Source organism: Pezoporus occidentalis, unplaced genomic scaffold (genome assembly GCF_034315485.1).
Source record: "Pezoporus occidentalis ecotype Australia unplaced genomic scaffold, CSIRO_AGI_Poc_V1 ctg1, whole genome shotgun sequence".
NCBI lineage: Eukaryota > Metazoa > Chordata > Aves > Psittaciformes > Psittacidae > Pezoporus > Pezoporus occidentalis.
In genome coordinates this window covers 10,280,761-10,306,294 of record NW_026912778.1, presented here as the reverse complement: position 1 = coordinate 10,306,294, position 25,534 = coordinate 10,280,761, and the positions used below count along the sequence as shown (strand labels likewise).

General features: G+C 37.6%; 1 protein-coding gene across 25 annotated transcripts in view; it reads right to left on the bottom strand.

Moving 5' to 3' along the window:
- TENM3 (teneurin transmembrane protein 3) overlaps positions 1 to 25,534 on the bottom strand; it is a 413,751-nt gene that overhangs the window by 55,555 nt on the left and 332,662 nt on the right. For 15 of the 25 annotated variants that reach the window (XM_062625044.1, XM_062625530.1, XM_062625297.1 and 12 more), the window contains 5 exons: positions 22,652 to 22,837; positions 9,608 to 9,634; positions 8,003 to 8,020; positions 6,924 to 7,070; positions 127 to 343 (listed from right to left, as the gene is read on the bottom strand). In XM_062625044.1, coding sequence (XP_062481028.1) covers positions 127 to 343; positions 6,924 to 7,070; positions 8,003 to 8,020; positions 9,608 to 9,634; positions 22,652 to 22,837 — 595 coding nt within the window. The remainder of the gene's footprint in view (positions 1 to 126; positions 344 to 6,923; positions 7,071 to 8,002; positions 8,021 to 9,607; positions 9,635 to 22,651; positions 22,838 to 25,534) is intronic. The other 10 variants (XM_062625130.1, XM_062625214.1, XM_062627040.1 and 7 more) reach the window with 2 other exon arrangements.

Sequence of the window (25,534 nt, the reverse complement as noted above, 5' to 3'; positions counted from 1 at the left end):
ATGAGAAAAGGTCTTTGCTGAAAGTCCATGCCACGAATTTTGCAATTGGAGTGGATCTTTTCCAAATGGAATCTCACATTCTTCAATTTCTTTTGTATTCATGAGTAAACGATAATTTGTACTCACCTTTTATTAAAAGGACTTTCCCCAGGTATGACATGAGTGCTGTCTGATCCAATGAGAAAACTGATCCGGTCATAAAATGCTTTGGCGGCTTGCTGAGATGGAGACTGTTGGCTTTGGCTGATAATATCTTGGGGATCAGGTAGTCCACGACAATAAGGTTGGTTTTGGCAAGAACTCTGCAAACAGCAGTCAGGATCCATACAGTCAACCAGCCCATCTGTTGGCAGAAAGTCAGAAATGAACAAACTCTTCCTCCTGCCCCTTTGCATGTCAATGAGCCAGCCAGCAGAGAGATTAAAAAACCTAATTAGTATGAAAGAATACTAATAATTAAGATTTTAATGAATTCACTTTCAATCAAGGAAAGAGAGTTTGTTTCCACTGAGTTCTTAAACTCAGTGGAAATCCATGCAAGCTGAAATATACTCAGCATCACGTATTTGACACTTTTCTGAAAACATGCTGAACAAACCAGAAAATGGAGGTGTTCAGGCTCTGCATACACTGTTAACTTATAAATATTAAAACTTGAGGTGGGTCTAAGTAGCTTTTATCTGAGGTTATTTTGCTTGCTAGAGAAAAGAAACAAGTAACTCCCATTCTGCTGTGATCCTGAAGTTTTTTAGCATATACATGCTGCAAGTAGTTTTAAATATTTCACAGCATTTATCAGGGTGGATTCCTTTGTACCTTGGCAGAAAGATTTTGTTGCTAATGGCAAAGGCAATTTCCACAACTATTTAGCATGAAAATGTATGAGAGAGCAAAATCTGTATTTAACATTTAGATTTTATTCTGAATAAACTGACGAGAAAAGCTGGCCACTATAAACAAGATTTAAACACATGGGTGCTTTTATGCTTATGTACTGAAATATTCACATATAAGGAGCATTAGATCTGTCACATCACTGGAAATCTAATTTGGTGAAAGATTAAAATCAAGATCAAATTGGTAACTACTAATTTGTTGTAAGTAAAGTCATAAGGAATATGAGCCTGGAAATGTCAGCTACAGAAAATTTCTAGATGAATGTAATATGGTATCACACAGCTGATAATTGTTTCCCCAAAAGAACAGCGAGACTGAAATAGCTCAAACATTTTATTATTCCATTTAGATTAGAGGGAGAGCTTGTTTGCTGCACTACACTGAAAAATATACCAATGCAGCACTCAAAGGAAGCCCAGAACTGCTTCTCTCACAAAAGAACCTAGCTTTAGAGTAAAACTTCTTTCCGAAGGGAAAAATATCATGCACTTCTGTTCAATTATATGTTGAAAGAGTGTAAGTAAACAGAGATCTTCTAAAGGTAGTCCTCTAAGTATTGCTATGCTGTGTGGATCAGTCAGAGGACTGGCAAAATAGTAAAGAACTGGGATTTCTATTGTGCATTGAAAATTCTTATTTAACTCAGCTGACATCACAGTTCAGGGAGAATAAAAGGGATGAAAAAGTCACCATTAAGTAGATAAAAGTTTAAACTTTTTTTAAGAGAAAGAAAAGAGCACTGATTTTTCCTGGAATGAGGATATGCCAGAGGGCTGTGTTGCCATCCAGACAGACCTCGACAGACTGGACTGACATGAACCTCATGGAGTTCAACAAAGAGAAGTGCAAAGTCCACCTGAGGAGAAATAACCCCATACACCAGTACATGCTGGAGAACAACTGGCTGCAAGGTAGCTTTATGCAGAAGACCCTGGGAGTCCTGGTGGACACCAAATTGAACATGAGGCAAGCAACATGCCCCTGCAGCAAAGAAGGTGCCAGTGACATCTTGGGCTGCATTAAGAGCAGCCTCAGTGCTGGGGAGGCCACATCTGCAGCGTGCTGCGTGCAGGCTGGGCTTTCCAGAGACACAGAGTCACAGACATACTGGAGAAAGCTCAATGAAGGGCCATGAGGTATTTAAGGGCTTGACACATCTCTCCTATGAGGAAAGGCTGAGAAAGCAAAAAGTGTTCAGCCTGGAGAAAAGAAGGCTTGGGGAGGGGAATCTTATCCATGTGTACAGATACCTAATGGGAAGGTGCAAAAAAGACTGCCTTTCAGTCAAAAAAGACTGTCCTTTGCTGTGCAGCAAAGGACAAGAGACAATGGGCACTGACTGAAACACAGGAAATTCTGTCTAAACATCTGGAAAACATTTTTTTTACCGTGAAAGTGGTCTGACACCGTAACAGGTTGTTCAGGGAAATTTTGGAGTGTCTATCCTTAGAGATACTCAAAACCCAAAAGCCACATACTCTAGTTGACCCTATTCTAAGCAGGGGGTGGGACTAGATGATTCCAGAGGTGTTTCTAACCTCAAATAGTCTGACTCTTGTGATTTTCTAGTCTCATTCTTGTACAATATGAAACCCTTTCCTAGCTGAAATACTGATCTCCCTTGCTGGTCAGGCTCCAGAAGCCTGGATCAGTGACAAGACTGGGTGTACAGATGGTTAAAAGCACAGTTTGGTGGTTTTATATCTCTGTATGGTCTCCCAGGAAATATCTGGTGCAGTTGCCAAAGAAATGCTCAAATTTCTTCATTCATCTTTGTTAGTTTACAAAAAGCAAATGTACATCTGGAGTATAGTCTGCAGGTCATAAAACTGCATGAGATTGACACCTTCTGAACTAATCAGCTGGAAATGCATTTTTACAAGCCTCTCTGCTAACATCAATCAGAGAAAGAATCTCATTTTCACCAGCCAAGATACAGGGATATGCTGTTTGTTATTTTTCTGTGGAGTTTATCAGTAACTTGCCCAGGCGAGTGACGGATGGTTATGAATCTGGCTCCTTATAACTTGAGAAAACATTTTTCATTCTTTCTCTGTACTTATGTGGCTAGAGCTTCTAGTACCACTAAGTTGAGTACTCTATTGCACTGTGTGAAGCAGAGTAAAATTTCCCTTCCAAAACTGCTCTGCAAAATTATTGATGAATTTGTTTAGCCTGTAAAGTATGAGGCTTAGCTCAACACTAGCGTATCAGTTATATCACTCAAATGTGATAGTGAAATTATAAAGAAAACAGAAACTCCTACAGCCAACTGGACAGTCACTATGAGTTTCAGAAGGCTATTTATATTATGTAAGTGGTTATTCTACATGCAGAAGATGTAATGACTACATTATTGTTTTCTTCCTCAAAAGCTAAATTCTAGCTGTAAAAATCTTGACTAATGTTATTTTTCCTGTTGTTGCAAAATGCACAGAATTGCAATGGAGCATGGCCTGTTGATCAGGTTGCTTGGAGAGACTAATAAAACCATCAAAGCATTAAATGAGAGGAGTCAAGATAGAGATAAGATGTATCAGTGAGCATGTTTGCTTTTGAATGGAATTTAAAGGGTATATATAAAACTGCTGAAGGAAGAAAACTAGGGGGACAAAATAAGTCCTGAGCACAAGTTTTGCCCAGTGTCAAAGGGAGATTGTGACCAAGGACTTACATAAATCACACTGTTGCCAAATAAGCGATTATATATTTAGGTGACAGAAAATCTCCATGAAGTGAAATTCACTGCCTGCATAAGGAGAATACAGTTTCGGAGTTAGGTTCCTGGTCATCTCACCAGGATGGTTGTGGCACAGCAAGGCAAGAGGCTAGAAAGGACAGAAAACTGTATTAAGAAATCTCAGTTATCTTCACACAGCTCAATTTTACAGCAGGCTACAATGAACAGACTCAATTATAGACACCAAAAATGACTGCCTCTAGGAGCAGCTGGTTGGAAAAGCCACAAAAGCAGAAAAAGCGCATGTTTTATTCCTAAGCAATGCACAAGGTCCTTGTTCAATGTTACTATTGCAGTATCTCTATAAGCATACCTACACTGTACTCAAATTCAACATTCCTGCTGTAGTGAAGAAGCCTAAAATATAAAGTGTTGGGCTCTAAATAAGCTGTCACTCTAGACAGAAACTGTGGAGTCACTGTGGATAAATACTATGGATATATCAACCCAGCACTCTCCACAAACCGCAGAGGTAAACAAAAAGAATAATGGGAAATGCTGGAGCACAAACCAGAGAATATGACCATGCCACTGTATCTGTCCTAACTGAAGTACAAAGCTCCTGGAATTTCCTGAGCTTGGGTTATGTTTGTACTTAGTAACCCTTCTGGCATTCAAAATGTTCTGTGGCAGTCATTTCCTACTTTAATTAGCAGCCTGATAGTATATCAAAGAAAATATAAGTTCACAGTTGTCCTATTACATTCTTTTGCTAGGCATCTGCCGCTATGCATGTCATCCTTAAGGAGAAAGGAAATGATCCGCAAGACTCCCAGAAATCTGCATTAAAAGACAGATGAGTAATAATCATCCCATCATGTGTCAATGGTACCTAGAAGGGAAAACGATCAAGTATGCCTTGATGTCATTAGCATTTCCTATGGAGAATATTCCCATTGAGGTCCTTGGGATGCTCATGTTCACAGAATTTGAACATTCGGTCCCAGAAAGAGCTAAGGACCAAACGAAAAGCAGACATTGCTAATAATTAATAATATTACTATATGAAATATATTTTATCCAGTGTAGGATGAAACATAAACATTAACCACAGCATATTAATTAGCTAACAACTGAGATAGCTTTAATTACATAACCAGTGACCCTGGTTCGAAGTAAATCACACTACCTGCAGTCACGGTATAAAGGCAGCATAAGTGCTCAGATAACCTAATCTCCCACAGTACACAAATACAGCAGAGGCATCCTTGTGCCATTACCTGCAGTTGTCTGGAATTTGAATGGCTTGCTCAGGAGATTAGTGGGCTGATTGCAGGTACTCTTGGAAAGGGAAGAAACACTGCTTCTCTTTCCAGGTGGGTTTCTGGCAAAAAAGACTTTCTTTTCCCAGTTTTGTTTGGTATGCTTCCAGTTTTTAATTTAATTTAATTGGTATAATTTAACCCTTTTCCTCAGCCACTAGTCAAAGACTGACATGAGTATGCTCTGTACTGAAGCATATGAATAAAACTAAGGTCTACTGAAAGAGAAATGCCAGTGACAAATGGCATTACATAGGTCAATGATGGTAAAGCAACCATTTGGCCAATCCCTTCATCATACATAGGTCCTTGATGTCTGTAAAGGAAATAGTGAAAAAATTTGAGAGAAATAAGTCATAAAATACCAGTATTAAACTTCTTTTTTTTTTTTTTCAGTATTGTTCTTTCTGCTTGAACTTTAAGTCATCCTGTTCGATCCTTCTGCTTCAATTCCTTGTTCCTTTTCCCCTTTTCCTCACAAACAGGTATTATTGTTTTCAGTCTGAAGGAGCATCTTCTTTTCCCTTGTTCTCGTTTTGTTCACTCCTGTTCACCTTGCTCCTCCTTACTCCCACTGTTCTGTTACCTGCTCTTGACTCTTCCTCTGATATGCCACATCCTTCTATTATCTTTAATGTTTACTGAATCTGTTTTAGTCTACCACTGGGCTTTCAACATTTTTCCCTTACACAATCTATTTTTTCCTCCATGTTGTTCATGCGTTAACCTAGTTTCTTCTCCTCTTTGCTTTGTCTCTTTTCATGCTTGCAGGTTTCTCTTTCTTCCTTATGTTTACAATCTCCCTGCCCACCTGAACTGAATTCCCCGAACAGCATATCACTACATGGAAATACCGTGGCTAATCGTTCCACTTGCTCCCTTCCTACATGCAGAAATTTAGCTTCACACTAGCTCAGACTGCATATATCAGATTGCATCAGATTCTTTAGGCCCCTAAAAGTGCAAAGCTGATTCAAAATATACAGTATGCAAAAATCAAACAATGTGTAAGGCAATAAACAGCAGCAGTGTTTTAACTGTGTTACTCGAGAAGTAAATGCTGCTGTTATTTATAGTTTCTGATGTCTGAGATCCCAACTGCAGTTGGGGTGTGAGAACGTAAAGCCAATCAGCAATGACAAAGGCATACGCATCCCAAAGCTGAAAAACAAAGTCACAGATGACTTTATCATCATCTAGAAGCCCTACTGGAGTTTCTTATCTCTGCTCTGAATCTGAAGGTGCTAAACAAAAAGAGTTGATGTGAGAAGGGGGAGAAAGACAGACAATAAAAGCATTATGCTGATTTAATATTTGACTGAATTCACATTTAATCTTGTTTTTGTGTGGGTTTTTTTGTGTGATTCTGGAGTCATGCCAAAGTAAGCCCCTCTACCTTTCCCACCCTGCAACAGTGATAGCAGATTGATTTCTTGAGTCAACACTCCTGCCTGCATCTTGCTTCTGACTGTTACCTGTCACCTGAATGACAGACTGCAGAAAAGAAAGCCAAATAAAACCAAACCAAACCCCAAAACGTCTGGGAGCATCCTGTCAGTTATCTGAGCGTTCACAGGCTATAGAGGATAAGATCTCTGTAGACTGGGCAACCAATTGTTTCCAGCAATAGTGTCATAGGTCAAAACATAAACTCCCTGTTCGGCCTTTTCTCCTTCATTTCCTTGTGAGGTCACTGAAAAGTTGAACTCCTTTCTTTTCTTCCCTTCCACTACAGTTCACTGAATTGAGACTATGATTTATTCCAGTATAAAAGAACACTGCAGGGAAACTAAGGTGACACCCATCATTTTGTAAGTACATATCTCACACCTGTCATAAGCAGCTCGAAAGGCTTTGCTGATACGCCATATAAAAGCACTGAATACTGCAGCATATTCTTACAGACAGAGGAGCTAGTAAAATGCATGTATGGTTCTCATGGCAGTACTTAATCACCTGACTGCAAAATCTCCATTCCTCAACAGGTTATCCTCAGTGTTAGAGATTCAGTTGTTATATCTTACCTCCTTCATTGTCCTTACTGTCAGTGCAGAGAGTTTCCATGGCCACGTCACAGCCCGCTCCCCTCCATCCTGGCTGGCAGACACAGTGCCAGCCGTTTTGGTCCAGCGTGCACCTCCCATTGCTGTTGCACAAGCCAGGGCAGCCCTCTGTTGAAACAGACAAAGAAGAAAAATCACAAGTGATTTAAAGATTGCAATTCTATAAAAAGAAATAAAAATACAAACAAGGGACACTTACTGGGAACAGGCCTTAAGAACAGCACAAATACTGTAATTGCACATGGAGTGGAACAGCAACATTACCTGGGGAATGTAATTCTTAACAAAGTGGCATCTTTGATTGGCCTGACACTTGAGACACCACTTACCTGTACAGGCAGGAAATAAATGCACCAATCCTCTAAATACCTGCAGGCCAGACAAAATTAAGTTTGGTTTTTAATTTTTTTAAATTTTCTTTTGTTTGGCAAAGTAACAAGAGATGAGTGCATAGTGCAAACATAGCTCTGTAAAACAAGACATTTTTCTGTGCTCATAGAATAGATCATTATTTGCTCTATGCAGTATTGGTTACTTAGTGGCACAAATGTTTAAGCTCCCTGTTACTATGAACAAATCCCTCCAAATTCTTAAGTAGGAAAATGGGTATGATTTTAGTCACGTAATAAAAGAAAACATTAACTTTATCTGGTCTCAGAGTTGCCGTATATTCATGTGAAATTACAGTGCGCTAAATAATTGCACAAAGTATAGGCCAGTTTTAATGACTATACTTTATGCCAAAAATACATTCCTTTCCACAGAATAAGCGAAGCCCAGGAAATAGTGAAGCAGCTTAGCATCTATTCTAACAAACACTAGGATTCAGGCTGCATACGGATGGGACAGGACCAACAGGATTTCCAACTAAATGTAATAGCTGTGCGTATTTGATTACTTAGGACGGACAAAATGAAATACCATAAGGACCACAATAAAACATTGATAGACTGAACAAAAACACGGTAGTGACGTGCTTCAAGACAGATAGCAGAAAGTGATTTTTTGTGACAATCTCCCTAAGGCTTTTGTGCTGTTACCTTTATATCCTATCTTGTCTGCTTTTATGGCCAAGGAGGGAAAATTTGGGAAACAATTAACATAATTTAATATATCCAAAATCGATAATTGTTTTCAGTCTAACATTGCATTAAAAAAAACAGTATCTGTCACTTCTTAGTGATGAAATCTGGCATGCAGCCAACATGATCTGTATGAGGATGACAACACTATAAATATGTAGATTTTGGTGTTCCTTTTCTATGACTATAAGACACTGACAGAAGCAAGTACAGATATGGCACTAAGTATCTTACAAGAAGGTGGCTACAAATCAGGTAATTTTGGACACAACAATTTTCTGTAAACATTTATCCAAAAAGCCCAAGTAACTGGCTAACCATTTCACTTTATAGAACTACTGTTTTTGTGAACTAATCTACTGACCCATTTTAGTTAAGCTCAGCTGAGTTTAGAACAGTCTTTCAGAGGTAATAGTCTATTTTTTTAATTTTAAAAACTTTAGAATTTACTGACTTCATTCAACCACGTAGCTCAAATTTACAAACATCTGCAGAAAAGAAGTTATAAAGGGTGCTTAACTCTTGTCAAATTACTTAGAAGGCAGAGATCAGAAAAACCTTTTATGAGGAAGGATGATGATGCTACAGTTACGGATATTGAGCCATTATGTCAGGCTCAGATCAGTCTTGCTACTCTTTCAGACTCTGGCTGCTGATAGTATTTGTTGAGGAACCCAGAGCAGTTTTTTTCTTACTCCTTTATCTGTTAAATTTATGGAAGTCTCACATATTTAATTGCAATACTGACAAGAGTGTTTTAGGAGTCAGCTGGGTACACTCAAGACTTATTGTGTGAAAGCCTGGATATTGCCATGAATATTGTCATACTCTAATGAAAAAAAAACAAAACCACAAATAAGGAATAAAGATACTCAGGGAAAGAGGGGTAGGAATATTTCAAACATTCTTCTAAATCGATTTTTTTCACCATAACTGAAGATACAAGAATCTTTGCTGTTTCATGTTAAGCTTTCACATCCTTGAACTTTTTAATTGAAAATGTTGCATAGAGTAAACAAGCTTTTTTCTAACTTCATACAAAACACAAGTCATAATTTCCTATAGATTTTCTATATTCAGATAAAGAAAAGCTTAAAAGCCTGGAGTATTCTATTGATCTGTCTATATATAAACACACACATATCTATAATTAATCTGTTCTTTAGAACTAATGACACTTGCTCTGTGACAAAAATATTGCTTTGCTTTGTTTCCTAAATGTTTACAGCTTTGCAGGTAGAGGTCCAATGACAAAACTAACGAAGATAAAGCACCAAACAGCAAATGAATACTATCTTCAGTTGTTGGTTCAAACAAAATCAAGTACACATATACAGTTTGTATATAAATGTATAATCACTGATAAATTATTATTACATAACATAAGCAAGATTTCATTTTAATTTGAGATGAGCTGAAAGTCGTATGAGTTCAATCTATAATTCATGGAATGTATGTGAAAGAAGATTCTTTTGCCCAGACTAGTATGTTTGTAACTATATATTCATATAGAAAAAGTACATGTAGGTATAGGCATGTCATCAAAGAGCAAATATACAGTACCTTTCACTATCTTATCCAAATAGTGAGCTTGAGAATTAAAAAGAAAAAAAAAAACAGACAGACATTTCAGAAGTGTCACATAAAACAAGAATTGTTCAGAATTCACATGCAAATCAAGCAGGTGCACCTGAGAGAGAGGTCTTACATTACAAAATGAGAATGTATTTCAAAGCCTTTAAAAATGCAAGAAATTGACTTTTCAGCAAACTTCATCATGATTCAATGAAACTACTTCAGAAAGGAGGCCTGCAGAAAAAAAAGAGAGATGCTGCCTTTCTGAGACTATGTTTTTCTTCTGGCTTCTCTTAACATGCTTTGATTTGTACATATAACAAAAATATAATCAAAGCTAGTTAAAAAATCCAATTTTCAACCCAACGTAAGAGTAATTACTTAGCTTATGCGCTTTAACACACTGACCATACTGGAAGATCTTTTATTTCAGGTCATGGATGACTCTGACAGCATAACTAGCACACTATCTTAATTCCGACTGGATTAGAAGGAAGCTTTCTTCTGCTTCAGTTCAGCCACAGTTATTCTTCCGAGCACACACACCAAGTATGCAAATAAGTTAGAATAAATATATGGGATGGAAGAGGGCACAGTGGGGTTAGTAGCGTGGTGATCCATTTCATTTGGAAAAATGGGTTAAAATTAAACGTAGGCTTTAGACATATAAAAATAAATATCATAGTGTAAAAGAATAGCAAGACTTTCTTTTTTTTTCAAGTTAGGACACTTAAAATTTCACAAAAAACGTTTGAGCAGGCAGGCAGATAGATGAATGACAGACAGAGCACAAGACATTTAAAGCAGCAGGCCCTACTTTTAATACACAAAACACAGCAGTGATTGGTTACACTTTCTTATGATCAGGAAACAACTGCAGTTGCTTTAAAGGGGTTAATATAACAAAACTATGTAATACAGGTCCATTGCAGGCTACAAAATGCAGCCACATGCACATAACATGGCAGGGGTATTACAGACCATTGCAGTGGGGACACACTGAGCTGAGTCAACAATGTTGGATTCCAATCGGGTTTTGCTGTGGGCAAGGTGTTCAACAGGGCCCTCATGGGCTCTCTTCTTTTCAAAATCTGAACTTTTCTAAATCCCTGGTGGATGATGGCCCCTGCCTGGGAAGTACTCTGTCACTTGCTATTGTTCCTCAGCTTTGTGTCTTGGGTGAATAAAAAAGGCATTTCCAACCATGGCCTCTCCTCCAGTTTGGATGAATGGGAAAAACTCTTCCCAAGTTCAAGGAGGGAGGTGATGAGATACATAGTCACAAAAGCCACAGTAACTGCTATGACCAAGAGGTAGAAACTCAAGTGTCAGGTGTCCACAGTTGTTGGTTTGGGTTTCTTTTTTCCCCTTTTAAAATATTTTTTCTATAGAGGTAAGGTTAAAGGGAGACAGAGAAAGAAGATGAAAACATCAATTACAGAACATTTAGAACAGCAGCAACAAACTAAAAAGCTTTTCACATTAACCACAAACAAAAAGAAAAGTGATACAGCTGCATTTCAGGGTGGATCAAATTCTTCCTCTTACTCATCCAATATAACTCCCCTTGCTCCTACACAGCTGCTCTTAGAACACTGTGTAGTATGTGTGGAGGAAAAAACAAGCTTTATTTCATAAAATGGAAGCAATTAGGTAAGGCAACTGAAAATAATCCCTGCAATCCCAGGTCCCCACATGCTATTTCCTTTCAGAAATCCAATCTGTATTTAAAAAACAAGGATTAAGAAAATGCTTTTGAAGATTTCTTGTACCCAGTAGTCTTATAAGAAGTCACTTCCCGACCATAAAATTATAATTTTCAGAAAACAAGCTCTACCTTCCGGTATCCTTTTACTTATGGTCAGCTGACAGCAAGGACAATGTTAGAAACTATTTTGGTTAACATGCAGCATCCTAGAAGAATCAAAAACCAGAAAACGAGTGACCAAAAATAGTTTAACTTTGAAGTTAAAGCAGTGAAGTTTAACTAGCCATGCTGTCTTCCTTATCCATGGCACTGCAAACAGGAATTAACACAGCTTTGTGCGGAAGCACATAATACCAGCCTTTTTACTTCTGTATAGAGAATTCTGGGTGAGATTTGGAGCACTTCAGTAGGATGGAGCATCTCAGCATGGTGCTCCCTTGCAAGATATTTATGCATCTGGCACATGTGTGCTATGTTAACTCCTTGAAAAATCAAATGAAGAGATCAGACAATATACCTACAAGGGTTTTCTTGCAGGTGATGACTGTGACATTTAAAATCTTGGTATTATGTCCAGGAGTAGAGGGATTTTGTATAGCTCCAAAACGCAGAATAACAAAAATGAAGATATAAAATCTGTGCATCTTCTAGGATAGTCAAAATCCAAGAAGATGTAAATGGCATTCAAAATTAATACAACATAAAATATAAATCAATATGCGTGGATATTTATATAACCATGTGGCAGACAAATGTATTTTACAAAGAACTGATAACTTCAGGTGAATTCACATTTAACACAGCATATTTCATAACTGGTCAGAACCCTGACTTTAATGTCTCCCATTAGTTTCCTTTCAGAGATGTAAGTCAGTGTCCTCCTTAGATTATTCATGTGCTCCAGGTATGATGGAATAGCCACAGAATAAAAGTACATATTAAATCCATCTATCCCAATCAGCTCCTGTTTAAGTTAGCATGAGTCACATACCCATTGATTTGATGTTCCTTAATTGGTACATATAACACTGCTTTATTCTGATTATTTTGTCATAAAGGATTATAAGGGTGACATGCTTCTAAATACTGTATAGCAGATTTATACTATTATTTACATTATTATCCTCCACCAGACATCTTCACCCACCACAACCTTTGTAACCTGTACACTAGACTATAACACGCCACATACTTTTTGTAGTGTTTACAGTCCCGTTTTAGCATCAGCTAAACAGCCTCCCAGAGTCATGAGTTACTTTGCTGCAAGAGCAGAATTTGACCTAATAGCCCACCAGACATGAAGCAAAACTACAAAAGAATGTGACCAAAGCCATGTTGATCGAGGTCTGCCTAAATTAAAAACTACTTTTATGGTTTTTTGCTTCCTACACCTTGGAAGTGTGAACTGAACCCTTGCCTTCTCTCCAGTAATACTATTAGCTGCCTCTCTTCCTCTAGAGGAGCTACAGCCTCTCCCTCTAAAAGAAAACAGAAAGGAGAGGTTAGAAAGAGAGAAATGAGACGAAGGTGAAGGAAAAAAAAAAGATGATGAAGAAATAATTTCAGCATGAAGAAACACTGGAGAACGCTGTTCTGCTCCTCTCCAAGCAAGCTCTGCTTTGCTTACTTTCCTCACCTTCCACAATGCAGTACAGCAATCCCCAGTCACTGGCCAACAAGCGCATATACATCTCTGCCGCTAATACAAAATTTATGCTCCCAGATGCAAATCTTTTACAGGAAGATCTGAGCAACACATGTTCTATCAGCCATGTTTCCACTTCCACATCACCTTGCATAAATCTATAATCTTTCTCTCTAAATCAAAATTATTTAGTATCTTCACACTACTGGTGTGAACAAAAAGTATATTCTTATCTCATTTTACGAGTGAGTAACTAAGGCACAGAAATATCAAAGTGAGAATCCATCTACTTGGCTGAAAACACAATATGGTTTTCCAGAATACTTAGAATTATATGGCATTTCATACACAAACCAGCATTTTGGCAATTCACACACAAGCACGTCAGGTCCCCAGAAAAAGAAGAACAGTCAGAGAACACTCCCTTAAATTTTGCCTTTGTGCACAACTAACAGAAAACACATGGTAAAAGCAAAGGTGGAATCCAGTTCTTCAAAATCATTCTTAATCAGGAGATCATACCATGAATGAGTCTCTGGAATAAATGGAGTTTTTGCATGCAAAAGCCTTCACAGCCATGCAACAAACATTCTTAAGTCACGTCCATCAGGTGCAAAGGGAAGAGTAGTTAAAGCTATCACTATATTTTTTTATCACAATGTATATGCTATAATTAATATATCTTCTGTTGTATGATATAATGATAGTAACACCCAAAAGAGTTCTCTTGTGGCTTCCTAACATTATGTTCTTGATTTTGCAACTTTAGTTTTTTTAACATGTTTTTTTTTGGCATTTGGAAGTTCTTGAGTTCTACGCACATAAACTGGAAAAAAGGAAGGGAGAAATAAAAGAGATTCCATTCTGTGGCATTACATTTTTTTTGCTGGTGAGCAACAGGGAAGCTTAGCTGAACCACCTATGCTTCTGCTGTTTGTGCTAACAAAGTGTTATGAACACTACTTCTTACTGCCTTCACAGCCAAGAAGTAGCAGGGGATGAGGGGCACACTTTATCAGTGGTCTCACAGACACCTGCCCACAAAAAAGAAACTCTTGAGAGTTTCACTGCAAGTAGTGGGGGAAATGGAGCTTGTGTAAACAGGGTTTTGTGCTTGTTTTAGGTAATCTGGCACAAAACTCAGAGTTGACAGCTCTGATCTGACCTGTCTAATCTATTCAAGAGTCAGTTCATGGTGATTTACTTCTTCTGACCTGGCTACCACATCACCCTTAAATTCCTTGCATTTCCACCCAGCCACAGTTTAACGATCCTGACAATCAAAATATCTTTTGAATGTAAAAAAATATGTAACAAAGTATCCCTTCTGATAGCTAATCCCAATATTTCCTATTCTACCCACAGCAGATTTAGGAAATAGTGTATTGATTCCCTTAAGCAACTGGTATTACTCTCAAAGAGTGACCAAACAAAGCCATGCATCCATATGCAATTTCTGAGGAGCTCCATACCTCTGCGAGAAAACTTAGAGGAGTCCAGAATTCATAAAATTTTAAAGCCACTGTTCTAACCTGTCTTCAAAGCATGTCTTCCACTCATGTCAAATTCATCATCCACTACAGCCTTTTCTGAGTCCGGGCGAGCTGCTTCCTAACATGAACTTGTGCAGTTGATTATTCTTGAACACAGAAACCATTTGTTGAATCACACCTTATTTTTCTGCATAGTCTGTGCTATTTGTTAGAGTGATTTTAAATTCTTGTCCTGTCCTCCAAAGTGCTTGGGGGCAGCGAGCTTTGGTATAATTTACAAATTTAATTCTCTCTATTCATCACTGAACAGTACTGAAAGCACATGTTCTTCCACTGTGAGCAGCTCATGGTCGTCATCCTTTCTCTGAGTTTATGAGAACCTTGTCTTAGACATACCATATGTTCAGAGCACTGCTGCCAATAGAGGAGGATTACAAACACTCTTCCCTTTTGATACTTCTTTACTCCTAAATTCCCATCTTGCCCTTCTTGTAAAGGAGAACATATGGATGGAATAATAGTTTCAGGCAATTTTCTGTGCTTTCCTCCTACACAGGCTAAAACACAATCCTCACCTTGAAATCATACTTTATCACTTCTGCACTTTTCTCCAGTGTCCATGTAGACCTGCAGCAGAAATATTTCCTGCATATGTTTCTGAGGAGAAACCTGAATTCCCTGCAATCTATCCTTTGCCAAAACTGCAATCGTTCTTTGCAGCAACCATTTGTGGGCTTTTATGTACAAAGGCACATCAGACTACTACCCTTTAGAATTTTTTGTTCTGGAGTCCATGCCAATTTTACTATAAAGTAAGATTTCTCTTCATTACTATTGGAAAGCCATGCGTATCGTAGAATAAAAGGTTCAGTTGCCTTCAAAGGTATAGTAGACATAGGAAGTTTGGAACTACTGATAAATTAATGAGCACTGTTGTTTTCTATTAACATCTATTTAGATGGAAATTGATTTAGAAGAAAGGGTATATGACATCAAGAATTTAAAACTGCCCCAGGTGTACAGGCTGGAAAAGTTTAACCTATTTGAGACCTCTGACAAACTTGCAAAGACCTGCCTTAGATGCAGGTAAAGCCTGTCGCTTATATTAAGTACTGCACGAGAGATAAATTTGGCTTGAAAATGTATTAGGAGATGGAATGGGAGAGGAAGCATTTCATTTCCATCTTTCTTCCTGGCTGGAAGTACTTTCAGAATGTGTCTGACCAGCATGCAGCTATACAACAAACAAAAGCAAGTATTTTCTGGCCACTTCAGCTCCAGTAAGCTTTGCAACATGTTTTCAATTCTTCACATCTCAGAGGATCCTTTTTCTGAAAAAGTGCCTAACTTGAACTTCACATGTGGTCCTCATTTAAATGCAAATCAAGCAATTAGCAATTTAAAGTATGCTAACAGATAACTTGTAGTTGAGATACTTGGTCTTGAAATGTGTTAAGGCCTGAGCAAGAATTCACTTTTCTCACAGCTTCAGATACGCATGCACTGTCTTAAATTTACCTGGTAATTCAATATTTTTACGGTTGCCAAATGTACAAATATTTTGCCTATTCAAGGCTTGGCATGGCAAATTAACGGCATGCCCTTCAGGCGCAGAAAAGATCAAAACCACATTTGTTCTATATTTTATGAAATCTTCTTGAACTGTGGTTATCAGTCCTCTGGGTGAAAATAAAGTAATCTTCTCTTTTGCATAGAGTATTTGTATTGAGGGTACAGACACGAATATTGTGGTGAAACCCCAGCTCCAATGTAGTCAAGTGTTTTGACAGCAGAATTTCATCACAATATTGTGGTGAACTAACTGATATTTGAAAGAATTACTTTTGAAACTGGTTGATTTTATCTGAGAATAAACTGAATGTCAAAGGTCATACCTTCATTCAGATACAAGCTTACTTTCAAGATGAAATTTTTCCATTAACCCAAAACTAGGGAATAACATGAATTTAGGAATTTTGATAATCACATACAGCAGTAATTATCCTAATTTGAAGACAAAGATTTCCTTCTGATCAAAATTCTGGAATTCTCAGAAGAATCTTAAAATTTATAAAGAATTCTTGTCATGAATACATTAATTAAACACCTGACACGTTAAAACTCTATGAAATGTGAATATTCCCAGCAATTTAAATTTCAGAGAAAAGTAAACCATCCTTGGCAACTTAACATCAACATTAAAATGATGTTGGTCATCTTAATACCAGTTATCCATGTTGCTCTCCCTCTCACCTGCAAACATGGAGATCTATCAAGCCCTCAAATTGGTCCATGGCTGACTTTATCAAGCCCAAACTTCAGAAATACGTTAAAATATATCAAGTTTTTGATAAGCATTTCCTTTAATTAATAGGAGAAACACATTTGTTTTGACTTGCTCTCTGATCTTTTAAAGAGATTAAGTGCCATTTCCCTGTAGTCATATTTGAAATCTGTAATATAAGGAGCCCTAAGCTAAACACATGCTGAAAAGAGCAGGTGCAGACCATATAACTTAGTGGAAAACATTACTTCTTAGCATTCCTCAACATTAGCAGTACTTCTGAGCTTATACTGCTTATGGTCACACAGAAAACCAGCACACAAATGCCTGCATATTTGTCCCTAGTCAGAAAACCATTTTAATCAGTCACAGGATAGAGTTTGTACTAACAGAAACACACTTATGGGAGTATGCTTTAGATGTTATTTATTTTTTTCATAATTCTGAATATGTAAACTAGATGACTTTCCTGTTTTTCTAGCTAAAATAGCTGAAACTAGAAAATTCTCGCTGAAGAAAATGTATTTTTGTGTGGTTTGAATGTCATGTCAGTGTCTTTTCATGCAAAGGTTAAAATAAATACTTTGCTGTCCTTTTTTATTTATTTTTTTCCTCTAGGGGAAATTCTTAGAGGATAAACCAATTAGATGCCAATTCTCACCAGAATATTAACATATTACAAGCTGTACACTTCTACAGTGGACTGCCACTGGATCTGAATTCCAGTTTTGTGTACCAGGTAAAGCATTTGAAAGCAGCATGCAAAGAACCACAATGCTAACTTCAGTCCTCCTGAGGGATTAATATGAATGCTTAATGACATTAATGCACATTTAGATCACTTATGTTTAATGACATGCTTTCTGTGAATGCATATATAAATATTAATTTTGGACTGAAAGATAATCGTTCAACATGATAACAATTAAACAGCTGTAACCTGTCTCATGTGTTAAGTAATGGAGCTGCAGGCAAGCTCCATAAACAGATGGTCTTACCCACCCATGCTTAATGTTAAGGACTTTTAAAAAAAGAGGTGTTGACAAATCTGAACAAGAAGGCATAGTTTTAATGCAAATTGGCCAATTTGCAATTTAGATTACTCTAAAACTAATTTGGTCTATAGAAAAAAATAAGCTGCATTGTAAAACTGAGATGTTACACAGCACATGGATATAGCAGGTTCCACACCAACATAATTATTTACTGATTTCATTCAGCTAGCAGAGTTTAATGGAAAAGCAGCTGGAAAAGTATTCATATTTATGGACTTCCTGTGACAGTTACTTAAATATACTCATGGTATATGCTAGTTGTATCACAAAAAATAATAGACTTTCTGATATAATACCTGTTCCAATCTCACAAACCAACTACTCAGACAGGAGAGGGTCACTGAATTTCTTGCAAGCCAGGACAGAAAGGAAACAAAAATGTATTTTAGCACAACTGTGTTATAAAAACTTAATTACAGAGCAAATTTTCATCCAGGCTATCACCTGGGCACCAGCTGTGCATGTGTGGTCTTGTATCACATTGGGATGCAGGCTGAGCTTCACAAAATGACATATGGATGCTCACCTCAGAGCCAAGAATGTCACTCCCAGATCAAATAAACAATTAACAGGTGATTTTCCATAGCTTTGCAGTAAACCCTTGATTTAGCCTGTTCTCATGGGGATACAGGAAATGGTAAAACATTACTTTAAAACATTTTAGGAGAGCCTGTTTTGCTAGGACAAGGGGTAATGGTTTTAAACTAAAAGAGGGTAGATTTAAAGTAGATATAAGGAAGAAAGTTTTTACAATGAGCGTGGTGGGCATGGGTTGCCCAGAGAGGTGGTGGATGCACCATCCCTGAAACCATTCAAGGCCAGGCTGGATGTGGCTCTGAGCAACTGGATCTACTTGAAGATGTCCCGCTTACTGCAGGAGGGTTGAAGTAGATGACCTTTAATGTCCCTTCCACCAAAACCATTCTATGACTCTAATTACAATTTTCAGGAGCGACATGACAGTAAGCAAGTTAGATACCTTAAATTATTCAGCATTTGAAACATACATTGCCAATATTTAGTTCAAACCAGTAATATGCTAAAAAATGGCAATAATCCTGAGCTTTGTTAATTCTTTTTAGATTCATTTAATCACAACACTGAGTATGTACTTATTTGCTGAACATCTTTGATAAAAATGTTTAGAACTATGTGTTTAGAGCAAAGGCAATGACTTGCAAGTGTGGCCGACACGAGGTATGGTAGCTACCCTGTGCCAGAGATGCATAACGGAACAGTGGATACCAGCAGCACACATCAGGTTTACTGCATTAGTCAAAACAATCTTGCTCACCTTACTATACACACTGCTTCAAAAAAGAGAAAACCCCTCCTTTATTTAGCCTGTTCTGCTCACTCTCACAAATCAAAGTATGTAAAATATAGATGTATATCAGCTCTCAATTCCAGTGTTGTGATCCTTAGCCTTAGGGAAATGCTGATGTCTAAATTTTTTCTGAACTAAAAAAGCAAACCTTTGCAATCACCTATGATTTTGCTTCTCAATGTCCTGAAACATTGACATTAAAACAAAAAATGGGCTGTGGAAATTTAGAGCAACTAAATTTTGGTCCTTTGACCAAATTCCCATTTGAATAGCTTGAAGCACATACAAAAATCATCCCAACTCAGGCAGCAGTCTAGGATTTAAAAGATATTAATGAGAAATAAAACTAAGGGCTATCTTGCTTTAATTTAAAATACAGGTTTGTTTTTTCTTTCCTTCTCTTTAACACACGTCAACTAACAATACAGACAGTGGGCAAAATGAAAATGAGACTGGACAGATAGTCAGCATTTAGAAATACATATAAATTGTTGGCTGAGGTGCAAAATATTTTTACCATTTTAAATAGTGTTCATGCTTCATGAAAAGACCATAATGTCTTTGGGCAAATAAGCTATGGATTTAGATGAATCAGTACACATTCCAGTTAGCGCCTCTGTGATTAATGCATACATATCTATCCCATTCTGTGCATCCAGCTAGAGATCTGGTGGGCTATTCCATTCCCAGAAAGTGAATAAAGTGCATTGCCCTTAAAATTTACAACTTCTCTGGAATATTTCTTTCCCAAAGAAGTTGTAAGTTCAGGCTGCTGCACTTCATGGGACTTCCAGCTAATAGCTGCAACAAATAAATTTCTAAAATACTTTCCACTACTGCAGCTGATGGTTAATGATTTTTGGAAGTAAGAAAGCTGCAATTGTATATTTTTAGATATATGAAGGCAGAGTGGGAGTCTTCTGTATGCATAACACAAATTCTGCTACCAAATTGAGAGTTGTAAGTAGTGTAAAATGCCTGGGTTACAAAAAGGGGTGACAATAAAAACTGGTTTGCATGGAGAAATATTCTGATGTCCCTTGTGTTTTGAAATTTATTGTTTAGAAAGAGCTACTTAACTACTCTAGGGCAGGTGAGAGAAAAGCAATATGACTTTACCTGCCAAGCTGAGGAGGCAGCAATTTTTACCCCACTAAGTAGAAATACTCTTGGAAATGAGCAATAAAATGACCTGGTTTCTCCATAACACTGGGCTCCCAAGAAAAATAAGTATAACATCAGGCTAGAGCCTGTACCTCATTACTTGTCGTGAAGGCTGTAAGGGCAATATAAACAAATCAAACTATCTTTACAGCAGCAGCAGCCACAAAATAAACACCCATTTAAAGAATAAACAGGTGGGAAGACAGACCTGCTTGCCCAGTGCTGAGGAAAAACTTGTTTGTGCTTAATATGTTGGAAAAATTGTTCAAGAGCAGTTCATCCGTGTGTGACTACAACCCCTGAAACGCTGCCAAGGTCAGTGAGACCAACAGCAGAGCGATCTGCTGAGTAATTGCTCGTTGGCAAGTTAAAGCAGTGAAGGGAAAGTCTTTATCCTCCTTCTAAATATTTACTTTATTTTGTTGCTCAGAAAGCAGCTCACTCCCCACCTCTCTACTCTTGTCAGCATGGTTTCTGGAAGCTCCTCAAAAATTTTAACCCTACTTCTCTCCCTGGGATTCTGTTGATGCACCTCGGCTGTCCCTCATATGTCTGAGCAGTCTCATTAGTAAACAACAACAAAATCGATCATGATTTCCGTTAAAAATAATTCCCAAATCAATCTTACTACTTCACACCTGCCTCCCTTCTACAAAATAAAACGTGGCCTCATCTTCCTGGTACAATGATGTGGGTATCACTTCATACAGCTGTAACAGGCCCTCGTTTTCCCTGCCCTTGAAGCTCACACCAGTTTCTTGTGACCACCAAGTGCAGCATCACCACACTGCCTCTCAGTCAGGGCTATAAGCTACCTGGGAGCACAGCTTGGGTTTTACTGTTTTCCACATACACATGCTCCAATGACGGCTTAGCTGTGCTAACACATTCAGAATTACAGTGCTTCCAAAACATCCACGAAAGTTAAAATTCTCTACACTCTTCTTAGCTTGTGGCCATATTCACATCCATCAGCTCTATTGCTATTAGACTTACTGTCCTGTCCTATTGCTTTGGCTACATCACCTCTTTTAATGGGCTCTCCTCCATCTCTCCAAACATAAAACTATGGGTTTTTTTTTACTTATTGAATTCTTTTTTTGACTATTCGCATTATCTGTGATTTCTCCATCACTTGGTATTACTCTTGCCTTTTCTTGACTTGTGGCTACCTCCTTTGCTGTCTGTTCAATCCACCTCTAAGTGCTTAGCCATAATGCTTCTCACACTTGGGAGAGGTGTCCCATAAATACCTGCAGAGCCACTCCTAAGTTACTCCTGTCACAGCCTTTGCCGAGCTTTATGCAACAGTACCCTCCCCACACACCTAAGCACAAGCTAGGAATCTCTTACAGTTAGATCATTGTCAGTTCCTTTGTCTGTGCTTCCTACCTCTTGTCACGCAATAGTCTCTCTGTGTGATTATGCCAAGACAAAAAACGTTTGGATAGGACTCTCCTCCTCTATTACAGACTTGCAGCATCTTGCAGAAAAAGGGATTAGTGTGGAAGGGAATTTCTTAGCACTACAGCTATTCAAAATCAATATAAAAATGATAAACCTTCTGGCAAGTCCTCCTCCGCTTTTTCTTAGTCCCTTTATTCACATGCATAATTTCTCATGCTTGTTCACTGCCAAGGCCTGTGCAGTGGAGAGGGATATCCTGCTGAATATGGGACATATGGACTGTAAATCACTAAGAAAATCTCCATTGATAAAGGTACAGAAATTTCCAAAGGATTTCAGGTGCTAAAACTAACTTGATTACAGAAATATAGAAGCTGTAATAAGGATAGCTTCTTTACAATCAGCTGTATTGAACTGCTGTTATATTATTTACATGTAAGAACTCTGATAGAATTCCAAAGCGGAACATTATGTTGACAAGATAATTTTGGGCACCTAGATCACATTTATTACAAGGTGGAGGTGACATTTTTGTGTAGGCAAGTCACTTTTTAGAGCTTCTTCTCCATAAAGAAATACAAAAAAAAAAAAAAAAAGAACAATAGGAAGCTTCATTTCCAAAAGACATAAAGCTATCACATAAAAATAGAAAAGCACAAATCAAATAATATATTTACAGTTTAAAGTAAAGGTAGTTTCCCCCTCAGCAAAAGGCAGTTAAAGGCAAAAGACTGAGAAGGAAATCCTTCTACCTCCTTTTTATGGCAAACTAGGTATGAAGAACTGATGAGCCATTATACAACCATTTTCTTTCTTAAAATATCAACTCCTTTACACAGACTGACACATGCAAATATTCTGTTTGAAGAAACAAGCTTCAAAGTAGTAGCCAGCAGGGCCGGCTGTTTGAATTTTGCAGTGAAGATAGGGTAAAGCATAGACAGCCTACCAATGGTACAGTGCTCTCCGTTCCATCCCTGGCTACATTCACACTTCCCATCTTTACAGGTGCCGTGCTCTGCGCAGCGGGGATGGCAGGCTCTCTGGTTGCAAGCTGTGCCTGTCCAGCCTTCCTCACAGCGACATGTGCCACCCATGCACACACCGTGGGTGCCGCAGTCCACTGAACAGATTTCTGGATTCAAGAGGAGAGAGCAGGGAAAAGGAGGCAGAGAATACACAAGGGAGAGAGAGGGTATGCATTAATTAGCAGTGCTTCATTTTAATTCAACATGTGAAGAATAAGAAAGGCAAAATCTTTGAAAATTAAATCAAAGGAATTTACTGTGAAAGGCATTTTCAGGTAAGACCCAACAGAACACAGAGTACAGAGTTTTACCTCTATGCTCCACTTAGTTATCCAGCAGACTTAGCGATGCCTAAGCATCCATAGCTCTTCTGTTAGTAATTTTCAGTCCTATTTTTTTGTGTCTTAAGAGTAACCTTTTTTATCTTAGATTATATGGCACTTAGACCTACAACTCAGTGTAATCCTAGTGAATAAACACAACACATACCTAGGTCATTTTTGTGCTTTGAGTGAAAATCTAGTAGTAACAAAAGTTCATTTTAACAAGGTTTCCCCTCCCTACTATGCTCCCTGTTTTCTTTCAAAGTAAAAATGTGCCATTTTTGACACATTTTTTCATTATAAAGAATCAGCCTTAGTGAGACAAATTAGTACCATACTGACATACTGACACATCTGTTAAATATAAAAGATGATTTACTTTCAGTAAATTTGTATCAGTGACAGCTATGAACAGTCTGGTTTAAATAATAGATTGTTAAAAAAAAATAAATCAACATACAGCAATTTAACTTGTCATTTACATATAGTAACAGGATCTTGTAACTGATAGAATAATTGAAAAATATGTTAACAGCCAAAGGTAGTCAAGAGGCCAAACAACGCATGTAAGTCTCAGCTAATACAAGATGGTAATTTAGACTGCCAGATTTTGCTTTTACAGTTTTGGTTCATTTAGTCAGACTCCAGCAAACTTTACTTCTGCTAAGCAGACAACAGGAAAACAAGAGGAGATACAATACAGCCTGAGGGACTTCTTTAGTTCCCTGGCATACAGCTGGCTGTAACCACGTACCGGTTCATAGAAGTACTGTATTTAGGTTTGTTTTCTTGTAAAAGACAACAAACAGTTCAGTAATAAAAGACTGAAATCATTTTCAACAGCAGAAGAATAAAGCATTCAGTGCAAGAAAGGTTTCCAGTTTCCCACTTAACAGTATTTTTCTTCCCTCATAGACTATAACCGCTGCCTCAAAGTGCTGTGGAATGTTGAACACAGTATCAAGGAGCTGTGACATTTCCCATAAGAAACAGACCAAAACCTTTGTGGAGGAAGACAGCTGTAATTTCCCTCACCCCTTCTTTATTTCTTTTTTCTATACAGGATCTTATATCTACTTTGAATTACATTTTTTATTTGATGGTTTGATTAACTTAAGAGTCACAAAACATCAACGCAGCTCCAAGAAAGAAAGGTTTATTTCTCTTCAATCTAATCAATTTTTCATTAGGGTGAAGGTGTTTATCAGTTTATAGCACACTATCTTTGAGCAAGGTATGTCAATCTTTGTAATGAATTTATTAATTAGAGTTAATTTAATTGAAGTGGAATTGAAAGGCTAATTAATAGACAAATTGCGGATGAAGACAGAGGAAAGCTCTGCTGATTTCAAACCTATAAACCCCTCTGATAGAAATAACTCATTCTTTTTTCCATCTAGCAGCTTAACAACATATTTATGAGCAAGAATTACTTTTTTGGTGTATCACTCTGAAGGTCATTTTTCACAACTTCAGCAAATAGTCTGTGCATGTTTTTACAAAGCTGGTTTGTGATTTTGACGCTTTTGAAATATCTGAGATCAGAAATATTTATTGTTATTTTAATGGCAAATCATTCCTTGAAACATAAGTAATAGATGGAGCATAACAGAATCATCAAAAGACCATAGAGGATACCATGTCAAGAAATAGGGGATCCATGTTCTGCCTGAGAACTAGAAAGGTTCTCTCACAAATGGCCATTTTAAGTGCTAGAAATGTTCAGAGAAGAGTTTTTTCTTCTAAACAAATTTAATACAAGATAACATTTTCTTTTATCACTTTTTCTTGAGTATTTGTAACTCTGTCCTATCACTCTTGTATGCATAAACCATTATACATCAGTATCACAGATCCTGGTCAGGAAGTACATTTGTTTTAAAAAGATAGTTCCTCATGAGAAAGCTATATTTATTCATAAGCTGGCATAAACTCAGCTAGCCCATGTGTTCAGTTTTCATTAACAAAATCATCTGAGTTGTTAGATGAACTGTTTTAGACAAATGTATGTCTCACAGTTAGACATGATTTCTCTTCTGATACGTGGCTACCAAACAATAGTCTAAAAACTCCTATTTGTCAAAAGGCTGCTGTCATAGTTTATAAATATTTAGATTCTGCTCTCCATGATAATACCTCCAGTCATTTTCTCCTTTTGTTTCTAAGCTCAGCTGGTGGTTTTAATAAGATCAGTTTCAGACTTCAAGAAATCCCTCTGCTTCTTCAGTCCTACCAACTCCTTCCACCCTGGCAGCCTGCGCTCTTCCTTGAAAGCTATTTAGGATTAATTCCTGCATTCCCTTGCCTTCAAACTCAAACACCGTCTTTCAAGAAAAATACCTCCAATTAGCTGGAGAGATTTTAAAAATGTGACTGTCTCTAGTTTCACTAGTGTAAAGTTTTTAAATAGATGTATTAAATAAGATGATACTTAGATCCGTGTATCGTACAAAGAACATTCTGTACTTGCATGTGAAGTAC